General features: G+C 35.2%; 2 protein-coding genes across 2 annotated transcripts in view; one reads left to right on the forward strand and one right to left on the reverse strand.

The window, feature by feature from the left end:
- Positions 1-12,234, reverse strand: part of LOC129436618 (synaptonemal complex central element protein 2) — a 121,857-nt gene that overhangs the window by 62,800 nt on the left and 46,823 nt on the right. The gene's annotated exons all lie outside the window — the stretch shown is intronic.
- Positions 5,791-7,325, forward strand: LOC141362908 (GTPase IMAP family member 4-like). The gene is made up of 2 exons (XM_073865176.1): positions 5,791-5,880; positions 5,959-7,325. Exons 1-2 carry the CDS (start codon positions 5,862-5,864, stop codon positions 6,993-6,995), a joined length of 1,056 nt encoding a protein of 351 aa, XP_073721277.1. The 5' UTR covers positions 5,791-5,861; the 3' UTR covers positions 6,996-7,325.

Below are 12,234 nucleotides of genomic sequence, written 5' to 3' on the forward strand. Positions count from 1 at the left end.
GCATTGGACAATTAGGATCTGCTGTGACAGAAGTGGAAAACAGAAATGTTACATTAGTGTCAATAGTAACATGTTCTAAAATGTCCTGTATCATCTAATATAACCAAATATCTCAATTTCCCTTTGGCTCATAAATGATAGCTCAGGAAAGCAGCTGCAAAAGGCCCATTTTAAAGAAAAAAAAGGTGATTTAGGAAAAGACCAACTATAGATTAAATGTAGAGAGAGTTCTAAGGATCTGAAGTGCATGTTTAAGAAATAAATATTATACTAAATATTTATTTATAATTTTATTTCATTGTTTACATGATTATAACTGATAATAGTAAATATCTGACCACTATGCCATGTCTGTGATTTAATGGTGTTTCACCTAATGAAGTCTTCACCTGTGTCATTCTGTGGGTCAGTGTTAAATCATGTGCTTTATCTGTGTCATTCTGTGGGTCAGGTTAGATGCACATGCCTATCAGAGACTGCAGGCAGGGGTAACTTCTGTCCCTCAGTAATTATTATTATGATAGGCATCATGTGTTTCTATTTGTTATACCTATTTACTGTAACATTGCCAGATTGTCACTTAAGTAGCATAGGTTAAGATTTCTGGCTCAATAATGACAAATTCATTAGAACTTTAGATTCATCTCAAATTATCTAGTGAGTGAAAGTTATTTATGAATTGACAAAATTGATATGGAAATGTACTTTATTGTTAACATTAATTAACTGATGGGTTTCATACATCCACTGATATTTGGAGATATTAATAATGGACATAATTAAATGTATAGTATTTAGTCTGAACACAAACATGAATAAATTTTTATTAATAATGGACATAATTAAATGTATAGTAATTAGTCCAATCACAAATATCAATCCATGTTATTAAAAAAAGGTTTCTTTAAAGAAAATATCATACATTTTTTAAGACAGCAATAAATATTCTCGACTGTAAATGTAATAAAATAAATGCTTTAACATTGTAACAATATGCAAAATATATGCTTCCACGCCCGCTGCACGCTCATCATAAGTACACGCATGCGCAGACATCCTCCGGAGCCTCGTTTTATTAACTAAAATGAACTTACCCTGCAACACAACCTGCTCCGGAGCAGGTTATCTTCAGAGAGTCAGTTGCTATGGTTACTTACATAACCCGAAAGTTACCTACGTTTTTGGAACCGAAAGCAGATGTTATCCGCTTGCTTACTCCTAAACTTACCCGGGTACGTCATATAACCTCCTTTCTGGAAAACACCCCAAACACAGGTCAAGTCATCCAAACATACACAAATAAGTAAATTTATGCAGGTGAGTATTGATAGAACTGAGAGGTTTTAATATGGTAACTGATAATTAAGATGTCTTTTATTTACAAAATGTATAGTATAGTTTACATTGTAAAAGGTCCCTTTTGTAATTTATAAAGAAAGAGGAGAAACAAACGTTTCACTCATTGGTTTAAAATATATCTGCCAAAAACGGTTTAACAAGGAAAATTCATTATTTAATGTTTGACCAATAGACTAGAAATGTCAATGTCAATTGGGGCGGCAGGGTCACAAAAAATAGGATGAAAATTAATGGTAGTTGTAAGATTGCTGTGGTTTTGAATTGGTAAAAGGTGTACAGAAAAAAAGGTGATCAAAACATTAAATGTACCTCATAATTCTGCTCACACTGTAATTGCACTTGTGGCTCTGCCGCATGAATACGACTACATTGCAACATTTATCAGGTCTCATTGTTATCATAGGGTGGTCAGAATGGTTGTGCTCACTGGTTAAGACAATTAGCAGATTTTTTTAAATCTGCGAAGCCTTTTACAGTGCTTGCATTAAATTATTGTAATGTCACGTGTCAGCTCTATTAGACCCCTTCAGTTCACGTCACAGGCGGTTCCCACTGCGCATGTCAGGGTCAGAAACGTCATTGCAGCAGATTGAGTTGGGTATTATTCGGTATGTCAAAAATGCATACTTACGTTGGGGGCTTTGAAAATCGCACTAGGTCTGACGTTACGTTTTTTGGGATTCCTGCAGAATCTCAAGAAATACAACATATGTGGCTGCAAGCAATTAAACGTGCAGACTAGGGCAATACAAAGATCAAAGAGGCTTGTGTTTGTAGTGCTCACTTCATTTTCAGGCAAGTCATTATTTTTCAGCCCTGTTAGATTAAATTATATTAAGACTGAATGGTATGAACACTTTGACCCCATGCTGCGCGCGCACCCAATAGTCATTCAATGTTTACAAACCTTGAAGGGATCTATACTTTTCTACTTAATCATTATATGGCTTTGAGTTGATTTACATAGTCAAGGTTGCACAAAGATTGTGATTCTAGTAAAATGCCAGGCTGATTTTTTGTCGCAGTCTAGCACTGAACACTAGACACAACTATCAAAACCAGAGTTTTTTAGGAGTGGCCAAGATGAGGCTCATTAATCGGGTAAACAAGAGCTGGCACCCACTTGACGTGCCTGGAACTCACAATTCTGAAATCAAAAATGTAAAATTTTTAAAATAATCTTTACCAATCGACTGCAAATTTAAAGATTGTACATGTTTACACAACGGGTCTATTGAATGCTTTATTCTGATTGGCTGAGAAATGTTTAATGGGTGTTGATTATTTTTCAATAAACCGCACACCTAACTTGTCAAAAGTCTTAAAAACAGGCACCAGAGCAATGTTTTTGGTAACTGTGGTATAAACGGAATAATTGACTCCGCTCCTTTGAAATATGCACACACACGGTGTTCAATGGCCCGCCATCAATTATTCCTTACATAACCTCACCTAAAATAATCTTAAAAGTACAATCTCTTACCCAGAGAAAGAAATATTGAGAAACTGCTATGATGTCTATTGAGTTGGCTTGCGCTATGTACAACCCATTGCATGTACAACCTGGAAAATTTACATTTCTCCAAAGAAAAAAATGCATTTGTTTATAAATTTATAATATTTAAATACAATTCTAAAATAGATAATTTATGGTCATCAAACGAATGCCAATGAGGTTCAGGACACCACCTTAAATTTCACTTGTTTATCCAAATAACGATTGATTGATTGATTGATTGATTGATTGATTGATTGATTGATTGATTGATTGATTGATTGATTGATTGATTGATTGATTGATTGATTGATTGATTGATTGATTGATTGATTGATCAGATTCACTGGACAGAAATTTGTCTTTGGAAGTAGAGGAGGGGATGAGTCTGGTCTGAGTAAACCGCTAACGCCCTTTTCTCCAGAGAATGTGAAAATAGTTCAATGTACTCTGTTTATGACCGATAATCTTTTCACTTCATTAATTACTCGTGTTAGTTTATTCTTGTGTTTCATTGTTAAATTTCCATACCATGAAACGATGTTGTAAGTTAAAATGCTTTCAATCATTGATCTATATACAGAAGTTAAATTTTTCCTTTCGATGTGGAAGTTTCGCAACTCCCTAGTTGACTTAAATGTTGTCTAGTTTTCTTATGTACATAGTCCACATTATCCTGGAACGAAAGTTTGTCATCGAAAATTGTGCCTATATATTTAAAATTTTGGACATGCTCTATTTTTACACCTCTTATAGTAACTTGGTTGTATGGGAAAGCAGTTGTACATTTCTGATTCCCACAACATAATTTCGTTGTCTTTCCAATGTTCAACCGTAAATGACTGTTGTCAAACCATTGTACAAGAATTTCAATACACTCAAAAAAAATAGGTGGAACAGTTCATGTCTGTTTGTCAAGAGATTAAAACCAGATCTTCAGCATATTTAATCAGGGCAAGATCATCCCTGTTGCACTGGAGCTCATTAGTATAAACAGAGAAGAGCAAAGGGGATAATACACATCCCTGTGGTAATCCAGAATGTAAGACTATGCAGTCAGATGAGACTCCATTAACACGGACTGTTTGGGGCCTATTGCTTAAAAATTTCTCAATCCATAAAATTAACCAGCTACGTACACCTACGTACACATTCCATGTTATATGTACAACATGGAAAATGTACATTTCTTCAAAGGAAAAAAAGAAAAAAGAAAAAAATCTATTTATGAATGTATAATATTTTTATTGACCTGAAATGGACAATTTAAAGTCATCAAATAAATGCCAATATTGTTTAGGCACAGACTTACATTTCATTTATTCATTCAAGTTTAGGGCTGAGAAAACGCGTCAACGTAATCGACAACGTCGACGAAAAAAATACGTTGACACAAAATATGCTCGTCGATTCGTCAGACCCAAAAAGGCGGCAGCGTAGAATAGTAGCAACGCGAGTGGCTTCAGTCCACGCCGGTTTCACACAGCAAGTGTGAGCAGTACGTGCGGCGCGTGTTTTTTTCAGCACCCACGTTAACAAGCATGCACCCTGCCGCATGGGCAGCGCGAGCTCGCGGCTCTGTAGCAACAGTGCTGCAATCGTTTCTGCGTCGGTTCTGCTGCGCTTCTCATGCTCAATTATGTGAAAGTGCTTGGTTTATGGTTTAAATGCTCGTGGATTGACGCGAAAAAGTGTCATTTTACCATAAAATCATGAATGTGAAGTGTGTTTTAAACATGATTTTGAGCAATTTAACAGAAAGCAATGAATATGTCACTGTTGCCAGAAGACTGCGCTTTCATTCACACTCTGTCCAGCAGTAAATGAGTCCTAATCTATCTTAACAAACTTAAGAGAAAGAGATTTAATATTATATGTGCTTCTTAAGTCTATAATTGTGTTTATATCTGTCATTAAATGGACTAGAACAGCACGAAAACAATGTGGATTAAACAAATCAAGTTATAAAAGTTACACTGGCCATCAAAAGGCACATTAAAGAGGTTTTGCTCATAAATGCATGTAAAATAAAGTAATTTGAATTTGAGATTTTTATACTGTTACTAAACTGCACAGTATGAGCAGCAAACCCTTTTCTGAATGCTACCTCTGACTAAGAATGCATTATTTTGCACTTGTATAGTCTTTTTTTATTTTGAAATTTTAAGAGCAATAAACATATATTGAAATATTTACATTCAGATATGTAAATCAACATGTATAAATTGCTATTAGTTAATTAACATTTTACAACGTGAACATTTTACATTTATCAAAAATAAATGTTTATAACTGTATCCATAGGCATAATCTGTATTGTTGGTTAGCAAATTATACTTATACTTATATATGTAGCAGAACTTAAATATACCTCACCATCTCATTTAATTGTAATAATTTTCTAATACAGCTATCAGGTTTAGGTAAAGTCAATTATACATTAGTTTTTATTTAATTTTTACAGACCAATATAAAAATTGTGTGCCCCAGTGTATACACCAAATATGTGAATAATTTCTTGAATCCATGAGAATGATGCTCACCAGTGTTGCCACTCCTCATAGTTCTCATGCCACCCCCTTACCACCTCAAAAATAATTTTATAGATCCGCCCCTGTTTGAATGTTTCTTCTGTTGTGTTTAATTGTGCTTGTAATTTGTGTACTTTTTAAATTAATATTGTTAAAAATTATTGTTTTAAACAATATTTGAAATGTATATAATTTTTATTGTCTTATCTTTTTATTTTAAGAATACATGATTCAAAAACAATGAAAATGACTATGCCTATATTATTTATTAATTTGAAAGTTTTTAATCTTATAAAGACACAAAGAGAAGTTGTAAAACCTGTTCATGGTAAGATGCAGTTCATTGTTATGCTCTAATGGGGCCATATGTCAGTGTGATGTCTTTGCAGTATCTTAGTTTCTGTTTTAGATCACAAGGAACAAGCCCAGCCTTTATAAACTCACTTCTGTCTGGTTCTTTGTCATACTGAGTGAACATGGATATACAATCTGAAGGTTTGTAGCAGAAATGGATGAACAGTAAGAGGATACATTAATAAGAACTATTTGTTAATGTTTATTTTTGTTCCCTAGGAAATAAGGTGCGTATTATCCTGGTTGGGAAAACAGGATGTGGGAAGAGTGTCACAGGAAATACCATCCTTGGAAAGGAGGTTTTTCACCAAGAATTAAGCTCCAAGTCAGTGACCAGGCAGTGTAAGAAAGCTACTGAAATTGTTGGTGATAAAGAAGTCACAGTGGTGGACACTCCTGGATGGTGTGATACGGAGCTATCTGATGAAGAGCTTAAAGAGGAAATAGTCAAGTGCATCGACCTGGCCTATCCTGGACCGCATGTCTTTCTACTTGTGTTAATGATTGGTCGTTTCACAGATGAAGAGAAAAAAACTGTCCAGAAAATACGGGAGGTCTTTGGTGAAGATTCAAATAAATACACAATGATTTTGTTCACAAGAGGAGACGATCTGGAGGGAAACAAACGTATTAATGACTATGTAAGAGAGGCTGCAACAGATCTTAAAGCTTTATTTGATGAGTGTGGGAACAGATATCATGTTTTCAACAATAAAGATAAAAACCGTAACCAAGTAACAACACTTCTTAAGAAGATCCAAGATATGGTGAGAAACAACAACGGACAATGTTTTTCTAACACAACATACCAACAATTACAAAAATACATAACAAGAGAAGCTGAGTTACAGAAGCAAATTCAAGCTGCTGAGAGGGAGATCCAATTAGAAAAAGCTAGGCGCAAAAAACTGGAGGAGGAGAAGAAACACTACAAGAAGAGAGAGGAAGAGCTAGAGCAACGACTTAAACAACAACAACAGCAGCAACAACAACGAGTCAGAAAATTGATTAACCAGTTTACAATGACAAATATGCAAAAGGAAGAAGAAAGCAGAAACAATATGCAAAAGGAAGAAGAAAGCTCAAAAAATAAGCAATGGGAAGAAGAAAGCAGAAACAATAAGGAAAAGGAAGAATTCAAAGCCAAACTAAATCAGCTACTGGAAAAAAAGATTGCTGAAAGGAAAGCAATTATTGCTGAAAGGGAAGCAATGTATGAATGTCAACAAGAAAGTTGGAGTTGCTGTATTTCATGAAAGTCTTGTTAATCTAGAGGTCTCTTAAAAGTTTTTTAGATTAACTCATAATGTATCTCAATGATAAAATGATTTTGGATTTTAAAAACAGCCACTTACTATTAAATCAATTCACGCTGTTAAAAACACATTTATATTGTCTCTTTTATTCTGTCTGCTGCGTGATTTAGAACCTTTAAAAAATTTGTATATTGTTTAGCAAATCAGACAAAATTGTGTTTCTTATATTGCATCATAAATTCAGTGTAATTTTTTGTCTCAAAGAAAATGTTGTAACGACTTTCATCCTGCACAACAAAAACATTGCTCACTTTCTCACTTTAGTGGGGAGGACTCAAAGTGCAAAATACATTCAGATTTCATATTTTCTAATAAATAAAACCTTTAACAATGTAAATATAAATTAAATACAATTTAAGCGCTGTCATTTATCTGAGTAAAATTTATCTTGTAAACTGCGTAACAATTCCCAGAATGTAGCAGCAGCAGCATCAATGAGAGACCCAGGATCCTCATTGAAGGGAAAGTTTTTTGTCTGTCAGTTTGTTTCTTGCCACCCATGGCTAATAGGTTTAACAAGCGCTCAAGCACGCACACAAACATTCATGCAGGCAAGTCAACCAAACATGTATATTTATTGATGCACAAATAAGTAAATGAATGCAGGTGAATATTTGGTAGAGTATTTCTCTGCCGCTCACTGAACAGAGAAAAGGCAGAGCAAGACTATCCCAAAGTGCATCATGTTTTCTTGCAGTTTAGAATGAGTCAAACAGGGCTGTTCTAGATCTTATTTCTTTCTCTTCTGCTCTTGTAAGCTCCGCTATGCGCACTCTCTTAAGTTGTCCGTGTGCAGCACCGCACCCCCAGTTAAGTTCCGCCTTTTGGCTCTGATAACGTATTTTGTAAACTAACATTTGTGAATCGATTCAGAATCGGCCCACGACCGAATCGCGATTTCCATTGTTTATAGTGTTAAATATTAAAGCAGAATAAAAAACTTGTGTTAATACGTTCATTGTGAAATTAGCATGTATGAAGATAATTTGCATCATTTTTACAACACAATGTAAACTTTATATTAAACAACAACAGCATGTCGTCTTGTAAACGGATTTGAAATGATCATGTGCTGATTGTCGCACGTCACATAGACGACAGAGTCAAGCGAGATCTGCTTAACTCAGCGGTAAGTTTAATTTCATCTCAAGTATCAAATGGTTTGTGCTCTCTATCATTGAAAACGGGCAAGCAAACAGCACAAGCAGGGTTAATGTACTTGTCAATGATGGCTCACAAATGCGCAGTATAGGCTATGTATGTGTGCTTGTTGTCAATGAGATTACTTCTCACTAACACGCTCAAGCGCAGGAAATGTGTGTTTGCTTGTCAATGACGGGCATTAAATCTGCGCAATTCTGCAGAGTTTTCTGCCGAAATCTGTGGGCGCGAATTCCGTTTGGGCCTGCCTATATACTCCTGCTGCTGTTGTTGATAATCTGCTGTTTCAAACATTAAGTAAAAAAAGTAATCAGTCAGCCCTGTTTATGACTGTCACTGTTAATAATTTTGTGATTGAATCTCCATTACGGTGGGGGTTTTTTTTATGCGCGCGGGTAGCGCCTAGATATTTGAATATATTCGGATACATTGCATGATATTCGAAATCCGTTCGAATTTGATTTTTCTCAAAAGTGACAGCCCTAGCGAGTATTGATAGTATTGTGAGTTTTTGATATGGTAACTGATAATTAAGATGCCTTTTATTCTTTAATATGTATGTGCACCTTCATGTAAACAATTTTGTATTATTTTGTATGGATACCTGTAAGAATATTTGCTTTTGTGTTGTTGATCATAAATAGCTCAATGGTTGCGTGAGATTATAAGAACTGGGTGTGTTCCTTTATCTAAAACAATAAGAGATCTATGAGACAATAAGGACAGTTGCAAATTATAAATATATGTAACCCCAAACAGGTTTTCTGTGTTTTAAAGGTGCTCTAAGCGAATTGAATTCATGTGTTTTAGACCATAAAACATTTTTTATTTCATAAAGCAAACATCTCCTCACTATCTGCTTGCTACCTGACTGCTGATCAAACTGTAAAAAACGCGATCTCTGTAGACAGCCCAGGCTCCACAAACAGCAATAACAATACAGTGGCCAAACCTACCAACTCCAACTGGGACGGAGATTTGTCTTCCAACGAGACAATGATCCAAAACATAAAGCAAAATCTACATTGGAATGGTTCACAAATAAACCAGGTGTTAGAATGGCCAAGTCAAAGTCCAGACTTGAATCCAATCGAGAATCTGTGGAAAGAACTGAAAACTGCTGTTCACAAATGCTCTCCATCCAACCTCACTGAGCTCGAGCTGTTTTGCAAGGAGGAATGGGCAAAAATTTCAGTCTCTCGACATGCAAAACTGATAGAGACATACCCCAAGCGACTTACAGCTGTAATCGCAGCAAAAGGTGGCGCTACAAAGTATTAACTTAATGGGGCTGAATAATTTTGCACGCCCAATTTTTCAGTTTTTTATTTGTTAACATTTTTTTGAAATATCCAATAAAATTCGTTCCACTTCATCATTGTGTCCCAGTTGTTGTTTATTCTTTACAAAAAATGACAGTTTTATATCTTTATGTTTGAAGCCTGAAATGTGGCAAAAGGTCAAAAAGTTCAAGGGGGCCGAATACTTTCGCAAGGCACTGTATATTTATTGATGCACAAATAAGTAAATGAATGCAGGTGAGTATTGATAGTGTTGTGAGTTTTTTTTTATTTGGTAACTGATAATTAAGATGCCTTTTTTTCTGCAATATGTATGTGCACCTTCATGTAAACAATTTTGTATTATTTTGTATGGATACCTGTAAAAATATTTGCTTTCGTGTTGTTGATCATAAATAGCTCAATGGTTGCGTGAGATTACAAGAACTGGGTGTGTTTCTTTTTCTAAAACAATAAGAGATCTAGGAGACAATAAGGACAGTTGCAAATTATAAATATATGTAACCCCAAACAGGTTTTCTGTGTTGTAAGTTTAGTTATCTTTTTATTTATTTTTTAAATGGAAACAATTTTCAGTAACAGAATAGAAATTATGTCTTTCACTCTCTATTGTGGTTATAGACCTGGTTCTGTTATGTAATACCAGACTTGGAAACACAGAGCAAGTCATCCAAACATACACAAATAAGTCAATTTATGCAAGTGAGTATTGATAGAATTGAGGGGTTTTAATATGGAAACTGATCATTAAGATCATGAGCGCTGGAACCATTATACATGGGTGGGACAGGACCCACCCACTTTTTAAGACCAATGATAATGGACCCACCCACTTTTTCTCTAATTTAGCGCATTTGTCAGTTCACTTATCAAAGCGATGTTAGTCAAAATCCATTCCACTAGTGCAGGGATCCCTAACCTTCTTTTTACACCGCGGACCCGTTTCAGCTTTTAAACATAATTCGCGGGGGTGAGTGGTCGCTGAGTTGCTGTTCGAACAAAGTGCTGAAAAACCTCCTTTGCCAAATGTATAACGTTTTAACAGAAGTAAAGGTCAAACAACCATGCATTAGGAAAATTAATAACTGCTTTATTTTTAGTATATTTTCTATAGACGTGTAAAACCATATTATAGCGGATTGTTTTACTTTCATTGTTTCACGAGTTTGCCTGCCCATTCAGATAATTAATGGTAAACGAACTTAGCTTGCTGTTCTTAAAGGTAGCTCGAACCTTAGGTCGGACTCGAGCCCCAAGTTCAAAAACACAGAAGAAAAAAGGAGGAGATGAGGAGGAGAGATGGCAGAAGAATTGCATGTGTGCTCGGAGGCACGGAGACTCCGGTTTTGCTTTTAATGATAATTGCACAGCACTAAATGTGGTTCCTTTCAAACCTATACGTATGTATAACCTAACAGTATGTTTGTGAGTGTTTCTCTCTTAATGAATTCAAGCGTAAATTGAAATCTTATTTATTTACTGTGGCATTTGATTGTGTATGACTGGTGGTGGTAATGGATAGCTTTATCTATGGCCAGTGTAATTAGAGAGATGGGTTTTATAACTATTCCTTCGCATTGAAGGTTTTAGTGTTTTATTATGTATTTCGGTGTTTGGCCTGACATATTTTATCATTGACCAAACGAGGGGTAGCAATTGTGTATTCTTGTTGTCTTTTATTTTAAGTTTCATTGTGTAACGATGTTTAATTTTATAATTGTATTATTATTATATTTTTATGTACAGCACTTTGGTCAACTTCGATTATGTAGCATGCCACCCGAAACCTTTACTGATGGTTTTTATGATGCTTTAATCCTTTGTTAAATTTATTCTGTTCACCATATCAACAACGTAAGAGCTGCAATTTACATAAACATACGATTTATTAGCTAACACGGTTCAAAATCCACTAGCTTTACATTTGTGCAAAACGAACACATTAACAGACAAAATATGCATTTGTCAAACTATTAAACATACCTTTTCTGAGGGGCTGCAGCAGTGTTAATTTTGGAAGCAAATTCTGATTTAGTCATAGGTGTGATTGGCAAAGGACAAAAAAGCAGGAAAATATACGGCACACCTACCATGACGTGGTGAAATACATATGCACACATGCACGCACGCGCACACACACACATTTATATAAAATGAAATACAGTTGAAATATAATTTGGGCTCAAAGTTGATCGATCTGAGTGGCCAATCGTCAATGCGTGGGAGAGTGCCACCCTGACCATTATGTAGCCTTGCCACTGCATCAGACTGAACAAAATCATTTTGTGCATTTAAAAGTAAATACATCAATGTGGTGCATTTTGAGAGTAAAAATAAGTAACTAGATCTATGAGGATTTTTATGTTCTTCTAAACAAATGTATGCCCTTTTAGTAAAATCTTTGGTTGCATATGGTAATAATAAGGCACACAAGCCACATACACAATTTGATAAATGGGATTTGCTATTGGTCAAAACATGTTTAATGTTTATAGAATAATTAGTGGGGCATTTAATACAGATTAATTATTGATTACAACATTTGCTACTTAATTCAAATGTTATGACTTTCTGGAAAGGCAGTCAAGTGCATGTCTTTTGCATAGTTCTTTTGGCACAGTCGAGCTACGCATTTCACACACACACACACACACACACACACACACACGCACGCACACACACACACAAAACAGAACCATGAATGTGTGTGTTTGTCA

This window comes from Misgurnus anguillicaudatus, unplaced genomic scaffold, assembly GCF_027580225.2.
Source record: "Misgurnus anguillicaudatus unplaced genomic scaffold, ASM2758022v2 HiC_scaffold_29, whole genome shotgun sequence".
NCBI classification, from domain to species: domain Eukaryota; kingdom Metazoa; phylum Chordata; class Actinopteri; order Cypriniformes; family Cobitidae; genus Misgurnus; species Misgurnus anguillicaudatus.